At 37.8% G+C, this 17,196-nt stretch overlaps 4 protein-coding genes and 1 non-coding gene across 7 annotated transcripts; 2 read left to right on the top strand and 3 right to left on the bottom strand.

Annotated features, from left to right (window-relative positions):
- The first annotated feature begins 175 nt into the window (after positions 1-175).
- LOC103498720 (thermospermine synthase ACAULIS5-like) lies at positions 176-3,313 on the top strand. The gene is made up of 10 exons (XM_008461453.3): positions 176-1,059; positions 1,206-1,272; positions 1,370-1,464; positions 1,592-1,694; positions 1,868-1,956; positions 2,117-2,273; positions 2,366-2,438; positions 2,585-2,643; positions 2,786-2,922; positions 3,040-3,313. The coding sequence occupies exons 1-10, from the start codon at positions 917-919 to the stop codon at positions 3,116-3,118; spliced, it is 1,002 nt and encodes a 333-aa protein (XP_008459675.1). The 5' UTR covers positions 176-916; the 3' UTR covers positions 3,119-3,313.
- Positions 3,314-3,981: 668 nt separating this feature from the next.
- Positions 3,982-9,043, top strand: LOC103498706 (replication protein A 70 kDa DNA-binding subunit A). Its single transcript, XM_008461441.3, has 3 exons — positions 3,982-4,161; positions 4,286-4,625; positions 6,491-9,043. The coding sequence occupies exons 2-3, from the start codon at positions 4,366-4,368 to the stop codon at positions 8,100-8,102; spliced, it is 1,872 nt and encodes a 623-aa protein (XP_008459663.1). The 5' UTR covers positions 3,982-4,161; positions 4,286-4,365; the 3' UTR covers positions 8,103-9,043.
- Positions 8,391-16,092, bottom strand: LOC103498685 (protein Brevis radix-like 4). 3 transcript variants are annotated; one of them, XM_017046456.2, is made up of 8 exons: positions 15,700-16,092; positions 15,482-15,609; positions 15,178-15,391; positions 14,681-15,060; positions 13,032-13,167; positions 12,406-12,803; positions 10,787-11,647; positions 8,391-10,657 (listed from the first exon to the last, which is right to left on the bottom strand). In XM_017046456.2, the coding sequence occupies exons 3-7, from the start codon at positions 15,298-15,300 to the stop codon at positions 11,569-11,571; spliced, it is 1,116 nt and encodes a 371-aa protein (XP_016901945.1). In that variant the 5' UTR covers positions 15,301-15,391; positions 15,482-15,609; positions 15,700-16,092; the 3' UTR covers positions 8,391-10,657; positions 10,787-11,568. The 3 variants fall into 3 exon arrangements, with proteins under 3 accessions (XP_016901945.1, XP_016901942.1, XP_016901948.1); XM_017046453.2 differs by having other exon boundaries at positions 15,178-15,373; XM_017046459.2 differs by lacking the exons at positions 15,482-15,609; positions 15,700-16,092 and having other exon boundaries at positions 15,183-15,330.
- On the bottom strand, positions 8,563-8,931 carry LOC103498700 (uncharacterized). Its single transcript, XM_008461419.3, has one exon. The coding sequence runs from the start codon at positions 8,929-8,931 to the stop codon at positions 8,563-8,565; it is 369 nt and encodes a 122-aa protein (XP_008459641.1).
- On the bottom strand, positions 16,033-16,104 carry TRNAH-GUG (transfer RNA histidin (anticodon GUG)). The gene has a single exon. It is a non-coding gene; the product is annotated as a tRNA-His (tRNA).
- Positions 16,105-17,196: the final 1,092 nt, after the last annotated feature.

Here is a 17,196-nt window from a genome sequence, read left to right as displayed (position 1 = left end):
CTTTCGTCAAGGACTTGACATTTGACTGCCATTTATTTCGTATTTTTTTAGTACATTTGAGCTTATAATTGTATTATGTTTTTCAATGCTTTGGGAGAGCATTATTAGATATAATGTCAGACAGGTATGTCCTTTGTTTGATGCTTCAATTTCAAAATTGTACACTTGTTTTTTGGGGTTTAGGAAATTTCGTTCTAGTTACTGTTAGCTTAATGTAATGGAGGTTTCTGCTCGCGGGCTTGAAGCTCTCTTACCTCTTCAAAACCATAAAAAATGGTGAAAATGGAAAGGTAAAAGGAAAACACAAAAATTAATTACTAATCACCGCACTTCTTCATGAAGACTACTCAGTCACGGCTTCAAGTAGAAGTGAATAGATTTTGGTAAATATGGTACGAGTAGCTGGAAAGCAGAGTACAATGAGAAGGTTTACTGGAGAAGAGCTTGCTCATAATTTCTTGTGTAAAACAAATAAATAAATAAACGTTTGCAGTAGCAGAAGAAGACAGCATGGTCCGATTTGTGTGTATTACGTGTTATTTGGGTTTTGCATGCATTTGGTTATAGAAGGAAGGGGATGGTTTGGGCAATGAACTCCACTGCAGGAACTGAAAACTCCGTTAAAGAGCCCAAATGGATTTTTGCAATTTCTCACATCCTTATCTGCTCTCTTCGCCCATATCCTTGATGCGTTTACTTTCAGTTTCTTTCACCATAACGCATGCACATGTCCTTCTTCTCCGCCTTCTTCTCATGCTTTTCTTGACAAGTTTCCTTCTTCTCCCTGCATTTCTCTCGCTCTTCAATTCCTGTGGGTTCCACATGGATTCCAATACCCCTTTTATAATCCCCTCTTTCTTTCTTCCTTCATTCTACACCTTCTTCACAATATTCACTTTCACCTCAATTTTCTACAATGTTTTCTTCCTTCTGCTCTGCCCTTTCGGTTCTCTTTATTCCCAACTCCTCTTCTCTCCCTCTTGATCATATTCACCAACTCCCTCAATGGTTCGAGGAAGAACTCGAGGATGATCTCAAATGGTCCTTTGCCGTCAACAGGTCCATTTCTTGTTTCCTTTTGTTCTCATGTTCATAAGATGTTGGTATTCTTGCCTTTAAACCAATTGTTTTTTTGTAGTGTGGATGCAAAATTCGAGCGTATTTTTTAAGTTAAAATTGATACTGACGTTATTCACATCCTTTAGGGTACTTCATGCAACCACTAGCGAGTTCCAAGATATAGTTCTGTTGGATACCAAGCGATTTGGGAAGGTTTGCATTATCCCACATTCGTTTCAGTTTCCTTCCCAATAACCCCTTGATTAATTTAAATACAAATTTGCTGAAATTTGGTTGACATCTCTTTCAGGCTTTATTGCTTGATGGGAAGCTGCAAAGTGCTGAAAAAGATGAATTCATCTATCATGAGTCCTTGGTTCATCCTGCTCTGCTATTGCATCATAAGTATATGCTGTCTTCATATTTGGTTTAGTTCTGTTAACTAATATGGTTTTTGTGGGACTGCAATCTGAAGCGTAGCTGATTTTTGTTCTCATCTTTCCTTCTGATTTTCTGAATGAATGATTTTCAGTCCCAAAACAGTGTTTATAATGGGAGGTGGAGAAGGGTCTACTGCTCGAGAGACACTAAAGCATAAAAGTATTGAGAAAGTTGTCATGTGCGATATTGATAGGGTATGGTTCTCAAAACCCTAAGATTCACTCGTTTGTTAATTCATGTGGCAGAAGGATCAAGGAAGTTTAATTACATGTCTTGAAAAAGTATTAGTAGTGACACTTTAATGGAAGGAAAAGAGAAGAAAAATGAGAGACACTAGTTTTTGCATGGTCTTTAATTTACATTGTAGGATGTTGTCAATTTCTGCCGCGCACACCTAAAAGAAAACCAAGATGCATTTCAGGACGAGAAGCTTCATATTATTTTTGACGATGCAAAGTGAGTAGCTTTTGCCCTTTGGACTGAATCCGCCATTTGCATTTTAGTTATGCAGTTTGGTGAAGCTTGTTTAAACTACATCTCAACTTTTGCTTGAATGAATGCACGTTTCAAACGAATTCTAGTTTAGATTTGAAATAACTAACCTGAGATTGAAAAGGGCTGGATTGGAGGGACGAGCAGAGAAGTTCGATGTAATCATTGGTGATTTATCAGATCCACATGAAGGAGGACCATGCAACCATCTGTACACTAAATCCTTCTATGAGGACGTCATTAAGCCCAAGCTCAGTGACAATGGTATATTTGTTACTCAGGTACAGTATATAACATATCCATAACCCTCTGCTATTGTTCGTCGCTAATTTCTATTGTTACTAAGATTTAATATACTGTTACAAAAATGCAGGCCGGCCCTGCTGGTATTCTCTCCCACAAGGTCTTCTCATCAATATACAACACCGTAAAGCATGTCTTCAAATGTAAGACGTTAACATAATCCCAACATCCTACTGTGTGTTTTGCCTGAACATTCCATTCATGTAATTGTTAAGATAATTTCCAAGTGCAGTTTTGATTGCACATACAGCTCATGTTTGGCATACCATCCTTTGTTTTATGTGCACAGATGTGATTGCATATACCGCTCATGTTCCATCCTACGCCGATTCATGTGGATGGGTTTTGGTAAGCAACTAGAAAGAATTCTATTCATTGTGCATCTTATTGCCTGAAATGAAAAAGAAAGAGACTGACGCATATAGAATGATTTTCTTAAGTGCTTAAAAACATACTTTTTGGGAGTACTCATACAAATTTGCAACTGTAGGCTTCTGATCATCCTATTAGACTGGACAAGGAGGATCTCAACAATAAGATTCATGAGAGAGTCCGAGGCGAGCTACGCTACTTGGATGGTGCATTCATCGTATCGTCAACAGTCATAAACAAGACCATCCGTACATTGTAAGTACAAAGTTTCGATCTTCCTTCTCTTCCTTTGCTAAGAAGGGGAAAACCCACGTATCTTATTGAGTGATTATTGATTTTTGGATCATGCGTTTGTTGTGGTTGTGTGTGCAGGATGATGAATGAGACTCATGTGTTCACTGAGGAAGATGCAAGGTTCGCACATGGGCGAGGGCTGGTTGGAAACGCCTAGAAACTCCATGCTTAGAACTTCAGAATATTGCTAAACCAAGCAATATATCAAAACTCAGCGATCATAGCTTATACATCTTTGATTATAAGTTATAATTACATGTTTACTTACCTGAACTGAAGATGTATCTCCATACATTCAAGCTATTGTTTAATGAATAGATCGTATGAGACAATTGCGATTTCTAACTTAAAATGTGTTTCACATGCAAAACTAACATCTTTTCTAAAGCTCTTTTTTTAACCTCTTTGGTACTTTTATAACTCTACTGATCTTACCCGTGAAGAAAGAAAAGAAAAAAAGAAAAAAGAAAATAGAGTATCTTCCCTCATAGCCATGGGGAAAAAACAAAAATGCTTTGGAAGAGAATAGAGAACGATAAAGTCGAATGAACAAATTTGTAGAGATGATTCAACTTCTTATTTGGAATTTTAATTTAAAATTAGCTCCAGAAAACATTTAAGATAATTTGACCATGGTAGTTGTGTATTAATAGTTTTTTAAAAAGAAATTTTAATCGATTTTGTATTTTACCATTATTTCTTTAAGGCTAGCTTTGATTGTTATAGTCCAGTTTTTTCTTCAAAAGAAAACTTTTGAAATAAGATACTAACTTTTTTATGTATAACTAACCACGATCATATATATATATATATATTTTATATCGCTGATAACAATGACTTTTTTTAACTCTTTTTTATAGTTTAAAGATATTATTTGAAATTTAAAATTTTAAAAATATAAAAACGAAAACAAAGTTTTATGTACATGACATTAGATCAAAAATTTGACCATTTTGGAAGATGTTGGAGGATATGTTGGTAATTTTCTGTAAGTCGGGTTTGGGCTGGGATTCGTGGATAGGCGTTTGCATGTTATTCTCTCCCTCCCTCTCTCTATCTATCCTGTTTTCGAAGGAAAAAGAAACCGCCATGAGATCCATTCCCCGCGCACATATATAATAAACGCACGTCTTGATGAAGCTCGTGTTCGAAGAGTTCCGGCCGAGGACTGCACTTTACCATCTCACTACCTCGCCGTCGGTAACTGATTCTGAATTCCCTCTTTAATTAATCTTGACTTGCACATGCTTTGCTTCATCAACTCCTAGATCACTCTTCCCCTTCTTTTCTTCGTCTTCAATTCCTTCCGCAATGCTTTTCCTAGGGGATTCATCAATTTCTTCGTGATCCTCCACCTTCTCCTCTCGACTCGTTCCCGAGCTCTCTTGCGGTCGTATCTGCATCATGCCGGTGCATCTCACGCCCAATGCAATCTCCGCAATTGTCGCTGGCGACGTTAATTCCAAGCCCCTGGTGCAGGTTCTGGATATCAAGCTGATCGGTAACGCGCAGGAGAGGTACAGCCTCTTGATCTCCGATGCTGTTTCTGCTGAGCAGGCTATGCTCGCCACGCAGCTTAATGATATTGTTAAGACTGGACGAGTCAAGAAAGGATCCGTTATCCAGTTGATCGATTATGTCTGCAGTCCCATCAAGAACCGCAAGTTCGTTCTCTCCCTCGTACTTCATTGATTACTTTTCGTCATCGCAGTGTGCTAATGAAACCTAATTGTATGTGGCGTTATTGTTCATTGTAATTCGCTTACTGGCCTTCTCGGACAAAGTGATGCATGTTTAGTAAAATTAGGTGTGCGCTTGAAGCTTTAAGATGAACTGTTCTGCGATTCATAGCTGAAACGGAGAAATGGTTATTTTGCTTTACATTGAAATCTCCTATAGAAAACAGTTTGTATGCTTGTTTAGTTGTTTGAAATGATAGGTGTATGTATGAATTACCGTCTAACGTTGATACTATTGTATTAGATTTTGATCATCGTTTGATTGTCAATGAAAGAAATTATTAATTAGTTTCGTGCCGACAGATTTCTGTTCTCTCCTATTTTTGTTCAAATCTGTGTATACGAACAGATCGTGGGAGAAATGTTCTGTTATTAGTTTCTATGCTTGTTTGAAATGTTAAATACATGCGTGAATTACCACCCTAGGGTTTATTAGCAATCATTGATTGGTTTCTGTACGATCGAAATGTTAGGTTTGGACACAAGTGGTTTAATCTTGATAGATTTCTGTTTTCTCCTTTTATTCTTGTTAAATGATGTGTTATGAACACATCATGCTAAAAGAGGTTGTGTGAGTTAGTTCTTGCATTAATTACCGTCTAAGGTCGACAGACTTTATTAAATTGTAATCATAGATCTATTTGAACTTTCGGTCTGTACACAAGTGGTAATTCTTTGCATGTGAACACATCATGGTGTAAAAGATTCTATCAGTTTACATACCCGTTTGACAGTTCGTAAATTGATACAGTTAATTTAATTTTAGTTGTTGATTAACTGTCCATTTGAATTGGTAGGTTTGTACAGAGGTGCCAATAGATTCTTTCTGCTCCTTTTGTCATCGTGAAAATTTTGTGCATATGAACACATCATGGGAAAAGGGGGTCCGATTGTCAATTTATATGTTTGTTTGAGATAATGAAATGCTAGGTGCATGCATGATTTAATGTTTAAGATTGATTCAGTTTACATTAATCTTAATTAGCCACTGATTGATTGTCCAATTTCATTGTTAGGTCTTACACAACTGATTTTTGGTCTGTACACAAGTGGTTTAGTACTGATTGATTGTCGTCCTCTGCTTTTATTCTTTTTAAATTATGTGTACTAGAACACATCTCGGGGACAAAAGGGTCCAATTGTTAATTTATATGCTTGTCTGAAATGTTTGGTTCATGCATGAATTACTGCCTATGGTATATACGATTATTGAACTTTAATCATTGATCGAGTGTCCATTTCAGGTGTTATAATTTTACACAAGTGGTTTAGCGCTTTAGATTCCTGTTCTCTCTTTTTATCTTGTTGAAGTTTGTGTATCTGAACACATCATGGGAAAAAGGTCTTATTGTCAATTTAGATGCTTGTTTTGAAATGCTCGGTGCATGCATGAATTATTGTCCAAGGTTATAGAATTTCTAACAGCGCTAGTTCTCCATTTCCATTGTTTGGTTTGGGTTTAGTGCTAATCTCTCATATTCTTATTAAAATTTGTGTCTGTGTACCAACCATGACATGAGATAGAAAGGTCTTATTGGTTAACTTTTAGCTGTACAATTAGTGTTTGCTTTGTGGATATGTTCTCATGTTCGTGTTAATTATGGTATCTTACTTCTCATTCTGTGCTGACTGTAGCTTTGTAAACTAGACGATTTATAGATTCTTCACAGTAGGATTGATGTTATAACTGAGCAGGACAAATTATATCCTTTGAGTTAAGTCCACTTCTGACTTTCATTGCTATGTCCTGGAGCCAATGGTGATTTCTCTACTATCTGCCTATCATGCAGGATTATTGTTGTACTCTGCCTGGAAACTATTATATTGGATTGTGAGATAATTGGGAATCCAAAATCATCAGCTCAATCAGAGACTTTTGCACAAAAGGCAACACCGTCTGGAAATTTAGAGCAACCTGCCAAGGTTGGTAATGGTCATTTGAGTGCCAGAAATCCAGTTCATAATGTGCAAAGCTTCCAAGCTACAGTTCAACCTCCATATCAGCCACCTCCAAATTATAAAAATCATGGTGCAATCATTAAGAACGATGCACCAGCTTGTATAATTCCCATAGCTGCATTGAATCCTTATCAGGGACGATGGGCTATAAAGGCAAGAGTTACTGCAAAGGGTGATCTCCGTCGCTATAACAATGCCAAAGGAGATGGAAAAGTTTTCTCTTTTGACCTCCTCGATTCTGATGGAGGAGAGATACGTGTGACCTGTTTTAATGCGGTTGTGGATCGTTTCTATGAGGTCATAGAAGTTGGTAAAGTCTACTTGATTTCTAAAGGTAGCCTAAAACCTGCACGGAAGGATTTCAATCATCTAAAGAATGAATGGGAGGTTTTCTTGGAGGCATCTTCCACTGTGGAACCGTGCCCAGATGAAGATGATACCATACCAAGACAACAGTTTTCTTTTAAACCTATCAGTGAAATCGAGAATGCCGAAACCAACTCTATTCTGGATGTTATTGGAATTGTAACATCTATCAATCCATCAATTCCTGTTCTGAGGAAAAATGGTATGGAAACTCAAAGAAGAGTTGTGTATTTGAAGGATGCGTCTGGCAGGAGTGTTGAGCTAACAATGTGGGGGGATTTTTGCAACAAGGAAGGCCAAAAATTGCAAGAAATAATTTACTCAGGCCTTTCTCCCGTTTTAGCTGTGAAATCCGGGAAGGTAAGTGATTTCACTGGGAAATCCATTGGGACAATTTCTTCTACTCAGCTTTTCATAAATCCCGATCTTCCTGAGGCTCACATCTTGAGGGAGTGGTACGATGGTGGGGGAAAGAATACTACTTCTCTATCTATTTCTAAAGAAATTGTACCAGGATCTGCCAAGAATGATATTCGGAAGACTGTGTCTCAGATTAAAGATGAAGGACTAGGCAGAGCCGACAAGCCAGATTGGATAACGGTGAAAGCAACAATATCATTTATCAAAACAGATTCTTTCTGCTACACAGCGTGCCCGTTAATGATTGGAGATCGACAATGCAACAAGAAGGTGACTAGATCAGGAAACTCGAAGTGGGTGTGTGACAGGTGCAATCAAGAATTTGAGGATTGCGACTACAGGTATCTTCTGCAAGCTCAAATCCAAGACCATACTGGATTGACATGGGTGACGGCCTTCCAGGAAACTGGTGAAGAGATTCTGGGTGTTTCAGCCAAGGAATTGTATGTGTTGAAGTATGAAAACCAGGATGATGTCAAGTTTGGTGAAATCATCAGAAGTACAATCTTCGGTCAATTTCTGTTTAGGCTCAAAATTAAGGAGGAGGTGTATGGGGATGAACAAAGGGTGAAAAATACTGTAGTCAAGGCAGATAGGGTAAACTATTCTTCAGAAAGCAAATATATGTTGGATTTGCTTTCCAAATTTTCGAGGTAACAAATGATTTCATGCTGATTAGGCGGTCTCATTCTGTCCAGATTTATTTTACTGTTGGAGAACGAAAGGAAATATTCTTTTTTCCCCAGAAATTCGTAGAATAAAATGTATTTAGGTTAAACTTGTATATCACCATGCATCGAGTGCTCAAGATTGGGATGATAAATAGTTGACAAAATTTGTAGCTTCAGTTCGTCAAATGATGTTTTTCTAGGTTGAATAATGAATGCCTTGGAGGACTTTGGGCACATCAAGAAGACAAAGCAAAATTCATCCAAACCAAATGACTTTTGAGCCAAATAGAAACTTTATATTGAATATATCATAGTTTCTGGTGAATTTACAGCAGGAGCCGCATATTGATTATTACACACAAAACACAGAAACTACCACTACAGGGGAATGGAACATCATGAATGGAAAGTGATAACATAATTGGTGGAATGTGATCCTCCGCAGCTCAGGTCCGCTTGACGGGATCGAAATTGGCGACGCCGATAACTGCACCTAAGATAGCAGTGACGACTACTCCACCAGCTGCAATGCTGAGCAAGAAATTCTTGAGAGAGGGACTAACGCCAGGGCCAGCAGCTTCAGCCACCTCAGGAAGGACCATGGAAGCTGTGAGTGCCGTTGCAGCCAGTCCAGCAACAGCCTTCTCCTTCAAAGAAGCCCGCACTTGGAACTTGGCGCTGGAGCTTGAGGAGCCACTTGGCTTGTTGGAAGGCCTCAAAGGCAATGGTTTGGCGAAGGCTTCGGCCCTCCTCGTTCTCTTCTGTGCCGCATTAGTAATTGGCATCGGCATTGAAATAGCAGAAGTTGAAGCCATTTGGTTTTCTCTTGGGCTCTTCTCTGTCAAATTTTATTGAAGTTTTTTCCTTTTACTCAGCTCTCTTCTATGCTGAAATGAGAGAGAGAGAGAGATGAAGAATATTGGTTTTGTTAAGGTGTGTCTGTTCTTGTTCCTGACTTTATTTTAGAATACGGAGGTGGTGGTGGTGGTGGAAGCTTGACCGGGTGAGAGGTCCATATTTGAGATATCATGTTGCCGCTGTTCCACGTGGCAAGTTTTGCACTTGAAACTGGCGATAACATTATCTTGTTGCCCCAATTACTTTCCAGGAATTGGTTCGGAGGATGTTGCACCAAATACCAATATCCGTCCTACGTCTATATTATTATATTTCCTCAAATTAACACTAATTAGATACACAAGGACGAATGGCATAAAATTTGCTGAGGTTAGCAAATTAGGATTCTGTACGACAATTTTGTTTAACTTTTGTTTATATGCCCCATTTAATACTGGAATTTTGTTGAGGTGTTAGTTAATTAGGATTTTGCAGAAGTTTAAGAAAATTGGGCCAAGTAAAACGAATGTGCTTAAACCCAAGGTCAATCTCTAAGCCCATAAGTAGCCAGGCCCAATCCCAAGCCCATGTAAGGTCAAGAAACTCTACTATAAAGGTTCTGGAAGAGGAGAAGAATCGAAGATCAAAGTTCTGTAGTTCTCAAGAATATAACTCTTGAATTTCTAAAGATCATAGGATAAAAGCTATGAAACTTTGAAGGCTATTAACTTCAAGGATATTATAGCCAATCTTGACAATCTATGGATCGAAGAATTGGAAAACAAAAACTTCTTTTGAGTTTTTGAAAAACTTTAGCTAAAGCTCTCATTAAGACTTGGAAGAAAGACTATGGTAAAATCAATATAGATTCAAAGTTCGTCCAACTTCCTACCTTTCTAGTTTTCCATTACTCAGTACATTCTATTATGAAATATGATACGGGGACAATGTTAGAGCTTAGGACTACACATCCATCAACATTGTTAGGGCAACGACATATAAAGTTGGGAGGTCTAAAACTCTAACCACTTGATAGAAGATATAATTAAACCAGTTTAGCTATCCAGCTCAAACTAGACTCTCCTTTACTTTTCTATTTGAAAGACGTTGATGCAAAATTCTAACTGTTAAATGCATTATTCTCAAGTGTGACAACTTTAAAACCTGAGCTGTTTTTCAATATCTTTTCTTCATCCTTTTATTATTAGAAAACTTAAAATGGAGTGACCAAAAATGCACCCTATACCCAAGACAAAGGGTGAAGTTAGCCTGTCTACAGCTTTCCATTACTCATTACATGCAACCCCAGAGGGAATGGCAACGGCATATGATGATATGGGAGCTATTTTGCGCAATAAAAATCTTTCTCATTTTCTGAGAATCCTTCTATGTCGGTTGTTGAGAAACACTCTTCACTCTCCACTAACATTTGTCTTTCACAAATCTCACCATCTGCTTCTCTAGACTACGTATCTAATTACAATTCTTCTGTACCACACAAAATACTAAACGCTTTAGTTCTTCCAATCTTTGCCTGATCTTATTATTCTTACTCATTTAGAATCCTTAATTATAATAACTCTCTCTCCAATTTTCTGTCTGCAATGCCTAAAGAAGATTTGTTTGCTAATATGCCAAACCATTGTGGATTCTATGATTATCGAAAGCAATGACAAAGCGTTCTTGGTCGAATATGAGCCTTTCCTGCAAAGACAACAAGGAGATGGATCACTTTCCCTCATTTCAAACCTATACAACCAATCAAACTCATACAATGGTTATTCAAAACACACACAAAAATCAGCAATTTCTGTCGGAGTCAGAGTCTCAGACCTGAAGCTTCCTAAGCTGTAGGGCTCCCCATGGCCGTTTGAAATTCGAACCACAACTCCGAAGAAGAACCGGACTTACAAACCCAGAATTCATCCTCGTATTCTTGCTGAAATGCCTTGACCTTGCCATGCTTTTCCGGCTCTTCAAGACACTCCCAAGTTTTAAGATCAATAAGATAGGCAGGCAATTTTTATAACATTCAAATAAATAGGTTCGAGGTTTCCAAAACTTGTAAGATTCAGTAACCAATTGCTTGGATTGGACTTCTCCTGCACACCCTTTGAATCTATTGATCCGGTCCTTCTACAATAATCTAAATAGGGGCGTGACTTTAAAACTATCCTCTCTAGTCATCTTTAGTATAAATAAAATTCTTGTTTGTGGCCATAAATTTATATCTCTATTGCTTAGAAATAACACGTGTTCTCTACACATCTTAATCTCTTCCATTGATATTGACACATGAGGAATTTAAGTTTTACACCCACCATACTACAATACATAGGCAATGCCTCTTCAACCAAAATGTAAGACAACAAAAAAAAATGTTATTAAAAAATAATAATCTAACATCCACATATTGTGAAGCCTACACACGACTTGGTTTCGCATGTATATGTATACCCCCAAACATCACAGGGTGCCAACACTAAAAGCACCGGAAAGATCTCTATAAGGGAGACTTTTTACTTAGTATGGCAATGATCATAAATTTTGAAAAAGTACCACTTCTTTCAGACTTTAGAAAAGCGCCTAATGCCAACTTTCTTGCACCGTCACTCTCACAAGTATTGCTCATGTATCCTGGCTCGATTTTCTTCCCACCACAATCTAGCATGCATCTCCCCAAATTTTTCCCGGCTGCAACATTCAAAGAAAATCAATAGAACAGAAAACAAAATGGACTTGAGAATAAGATTTCTGGCTACAAAATGCCCTTGATTAAAACAAATCATGTTGCAGTTGCACATACGACGTTATGGTCAGACGTGATCACATTTACAGTATGAACCATACCACAGACTGACACAATGAACACTGATAGAAGGCCTGTGAGCCACCTGACCTATCTTCAGTTTAAAGTAACGCCAAACATTTAAAAAATAAGTAGACCAACAAGGACATGAAAGTAGACTAGCTTGCAGAACCATAGGAGCAATATGAACCCGTAAGACTAAATACGATTGAAGAATATTAACCGAATACTCAAGTTATAAGCGTTATCTAGGCAAGAGGTAAAAGTATTTTCACGACATCAACATAATTTCACCTCTATAGATAGGCTGAAAGAGATATTGATCACCATGATTTATAATTGGCTTGCGAGAGAATATTGATGTTGGAACTCAACTCAACAAAAATATGGTGGGTGGCAATATGAAGTAGCATCCAATCTTATGATAGAAATATAAGAAGCTCTAGAAGATGCAGGAAAGAATTATCTAACCACCAAGACAGTGCTACTGCATTTTTCATGATAGTGATCCTTGGAAATGAACTTGGTTAACAATTATTGGAGCAACGAGGTGCTCATTTGCAGAAACGGAAAACTTGAGAAATTTTATGAAAGCTCTGTGCGTTATATACATTGAAGTTATGATGATTTAGCCCGTTAATACCTGAATCTGACTCTTCTGAGTTCCCTTTTGCCGCCAGGCAAAGCTCTGATTGTAATATAAACACCTGGCTCGTCCTGTTCAACCCATTCAGACTCAAGATCACTAGCATTGCTGATAGATAGTTCTCCTGAACGATCTGCATCCCTTGATGAACTGCTTCTCATGGATGCATCGATGGAAGATGTTTCTGTCTTTGCACCACTGATGCTAGAGAGTTTAGGAGTGGAGGTCAGACCTGAATCTTGGTACTGGCGATACTGCATTGGCTGATATTCAAGTGAATCTGAGGATGAATAGCTCACACCTGCTCCAATGGGGCGGTAGAGATTGCGGGGCAAGCGTTCTGTAGTTAGAGGAGGTGTTACAGGGCTGTTCTCCACAGATTCAATTTTTGAGCTCTGTTGTTTCAGGAAAGATGGTGGATTCATTAATAGGATATAATAAGACAGACAATATACACAAAACAAAATGATCCACAATCAAATTACATTGCACAATAAAATTTTGTGATGAATCAGCAGTATAGGATCCAGTCTGAAAATTTAACACCCACCATTTCATCATTTTTCTATAATTTCAAAATGCTATTAATCTGCCAAGCGTTGCCAATAAGCAAACAGGCTTACCTCATCCTCAGATCTCGGGGGGGTTGGAAGAGGAAAAGCTTGCCGGTTGAACCTCTGAACATTGTATAGTTCCATAACTCTATCATAGTTCTCGGCCCACCATCTTTGAGCTTGCCATTTATTGAATACGTCTCGGCTGATCAAAATGGTTATGAAAACAAAAATCAAACTCTAGATACTAACCAGATGATTACATTCCTATGAAAGCATTCCTATTGTTTAACGACAGACACATCCTTTGAGATACCGAGAGGCAATTAATATAAACTACATTGAAAGAAATTGCTATACATCACCGTCATAGAGGTCAGACAATACTATAGTCTATAAACTAAGGAACTACAAACTTTGTCTTCCTCTTTTTTTGTACTTCCTTACATAGTTAACAAGACATGGACAACCAAAGATAAAACAATTTCAGTAAGCGAGAAATGACTCAAAGCAGCAAGAGACCTAGCAAAGAATAATGCTTGCGTCACGTACAACAACATTTTTAGTTTTACCTTAGTGCCGCTAATCATGAAAATTATTAATGGGAAGCCAATTACCTTTTGTCAAAAAGTAAATAATAAAAAAATAAAAAGGAAAAAAGCAAGGTGAAACTTTAATTGCTTTGAATAAAGTAGTTCTCGAGGTGTCAATATTGACTCTGTACCCAAGACCTATCAACACTAGATCCAAACCCGTCGACTTTTATTATGCTAATAGACAAAGATAATATGATAGGATCGTCTAATTCGTGTCACGCAGTTTAAAGTCAATACGAAGGGTCCTAATTGTTTCAAATGAGGCCAACAGTTTATTCAAAGGCACTCGAATCAATTATTTGGGGTTGAAGAACGAGTCAGGTCCCATGTAGCAGAGACAATTGTAAACAATTAGTTAGTTGGTTGTGTCCCTCGTTGAAATGAGAGATTTAAATTGGTCGAGATGAAGAGTAACCTCGCTTGTTGCCAAGATGTGGTTCAATTTTGTCTGGCATGTGGGTAAACCAGAAGTAAAGTAGAGACTTGGTGGTAAATCTCAATTAGCAGAAGACAAATCCACGAGAATTCAGGGTAGGCGTGAAGAATTCTTGAAAAGAAAGAGAGAAGACTTCCCCGACACGACGACAATACTGGGAATAAAGCTTCCCCACCACAATCAAATTTGCCCCCACCCAACAATTGAGTTCTACTTTTGGACTTTTTCTGATTGCTTTTCATGAGAAGGCGTGATCTTTACTGAGAAAAATCAGACCCCACCTACATAAAAACACAGTTCCAATGGAGATTACTCCAATGGTATGTTTGAATGTTACTTTTGAAGGGTTTTTCTTTTCCTTCCTTTCTTTCTTTTGAATACTTTTTTCCTCTTCATTTCCAACCCAAAACACTGAAACCATATATTTAAACTCTAGTGATGCACCCAGCCAAAGAAATTCCAGAAGGACGAATAAACCAAAAAACTGAACAGAAAATGATAGTTTACGTTGTACACCACCGCAGCACCTCCCAGGCCCATTTTTTCTGTTTCTAAATTCTAAATGACCCACTAATTAAAAAAAGTCAGAAAAAGATGGTGGGGAGGTGATCCTTAATCACATACGCTATATGATTAAAGTCAAACGACAAATCTACACCGTTGATATGATTCTGTATAGAGCGTACCTGAAACGTATCCGTTTCAGATCATTCCCTCCGCGAGGAAGCGAAACGAAAGTGATTAACACACCGGGTTCCACCTGGGCCACCCACTCCTTTGGTTCGTTCTCCTCAACGTACACAACTGGGTCAACTCGCCGGCCACTCAGTGAATTGGGGGTTCCTTCTCCGCTTGAAATGCCCTTCAGTCTCGCTTCCATTTCCTTCCCCCATGTCCTCGTTTTCGTCGAGCTCAAGCTACCGCTTCGCTTATAAGCCCATTTGAACCGCTCCGAGTCCGCATCCGACTGTGAGCTGCAATTCTTCAGTCGACTCTGCGGTATGGGCCCTGCGCAAGGGTTGCAAGTTCGATACGATCCCGACGCTTTTAACGCCATGTCTCTGAGCTAAAATCAATGGACAACGACGAAGAAATATAAACATTAAATGCCCCCATTCCTTATTCCAGTCACTAGAACAGGAAACCTGATAACTAAGAGAGAAGGAATTTGATGTCAAAGTACCTGACCTGTCAGAGATTTGACAGATTGTTGCTTGTTTTCGAGTCCATTGACGGAGTCTGGTTCTTCAATTTGACTCAAGGAACCATCTCCGAGTTTCTTAGAACGAGCTATGCATGTCAGCATTTTTACCTCTTACAGTACAGTACTTCTCCACCAGCGAAATAAATGTCAAATCGCTGCCACTCGCTTTCTAAACCTGATACAAATGAAACTTCTGAAAATGAACTTTAAAAGAATATATCTACATGGAAGTTGATCAAGAACAAAACGATGAGGACTAAGAGTACAAAGCGGAGAATCTCACTCTTGAATCCTTCTTTTTCTCCTGAAAAATTAGGGACAAACTGTTCAGGTTTAGTTTTGAGGGGATGAAAACAAGACGCCACAGCTATCCTGTTTCGATTCAACCATAGACTAAGCTCCAGTGATTCCCTGTAAAATCCAGAAATTGACAATCTCGCCATATTGAGTACTGGAAGGGAAATGGAAAAGAAATTTTAATGAAAATAGAGAAGAAGAAACCTGAAGAAACCGTGTGATCGGAGAAGAAATGGCGTATACTCCGGCGGGAAGTGAAAAGAAGCGGAAATGAGTGTAAAACAAAATGTTGGTTGCCGGGCAATTGCAATTATGGCGTGTCTTCAATTTTCCTTTTTTTTTTTTTTTTTTTTTTTTAATTTCACCAACTGTGAGATTTCGCTTTGTCCTTTACCTGCTACCGGCTATATACCGGTTACCGTTGCGCGGTCTTTTGACTCTTTTGCGATTTCAAGTTTGGGCGTAAACCCAGCAGCCCATTTCATCACATTTGGGCCTGGCCCATCAAAACTGAAAAAATTAACAACTTCTTTACATTGTGGCTGCTGGGATTCGAGCCCAGGTCTCCACGGCCACAACGTGGAATTCTTACCACTAAACTACAGCCACCATGTTGAGTACTTAAACCTTTGAATCGTATTTAAATCTTTTTAGTGTATCAAAGATGTGCATATCAACTATTTTGTGTGTATCATACTTTTTCTACATTTTATGTTTTGTCGGATCCACAAGAAACCCTATAATATGCCTTTACGAGGGAATGAATAATGATTGTTGTGTTTTTGTTATATGGTTGTTTGTATTGATCAAATATTACTTATCCATGGCTATTTCCCTATTTTCTTAACTCTATCCATGGTTGTATTATGATTATATGTTCTCTTTTATATAGTTAGTGAGTTTTACTTCATACCCCATTGTTGAAAATAGACCAAAACATGAAAAACAATAAATATAATATTAAAACAAATAATATATATGTTAATATAATAATATTAACCTACGATATTAATAAATTATAAAATTCTCCACAAAATTCAACTTTCTCCAATTTCTATAGAAATTTCACCAATATGTGTCTAACAAAACCTACCAAATGTCACTAAGCATGAGGTGGATTACCTGACTACTAAATGTCAGTATCTTCAAGACACATGATAAAAGAGATGAATGTAGAAGAGAATGATACGTGATGATGAACATTAAACATAATGAACAACTATTTTGATAATATTTATAACAATTTTGAAATAAACACAAAGGAAAAAGAAAATAATTAGGAGGAGCACTTTAGAGTATGGAGACGATGAATTGATGGTTGTGCCCAATATTGCCGCCCAACAAATTATTAAATGTATTTGACAACTTTTTTTGTCCTTTTCCTTTTCTGAATTGGCCTTTTACTGTAAAGGGTAGCAAAAGGGAGGGAGAAAAGTGGGTAATTTGGTAATTTGACATTAATTTAGGTGGAGGAGAGGAAGAAAATGGCGTCCACTAATGAAATGATTACCAAAGACAATTGTGATTGCTTAAACAAAAGAAGAAACAATAATGTTGTGTGTGCAAACAACTCCTTAAAATGGACAAATCCGCATTACATGGGCCGCATTTTTGTGTTCATTGTTTATTTGCTTTCTTATTACTTTCAATATTTTTTTTATTAGTTTTATGTTTGGTCTTTCTAAATGTTAAATATTCATC

This window comes from Cucumis melo, chromosome 5 (assembly GCF_025177605.1).
Source record: "Cucumis melo cultivar AY chromosome 5, USDA_Cmelo_AY_1.0, whole genome shotgun sequence".
Taxonomy (NCBI): domain Eukaryota; kingdom Viridiplantae; phylum Streptophyta; class Magnoliopsida; order Cucurbitales; family Cucurbitaceae; genus Cucumis; species Cucumis melo.
This window is presented reverse-complemented; position numbering and strand designations above follow the sequence as displayed.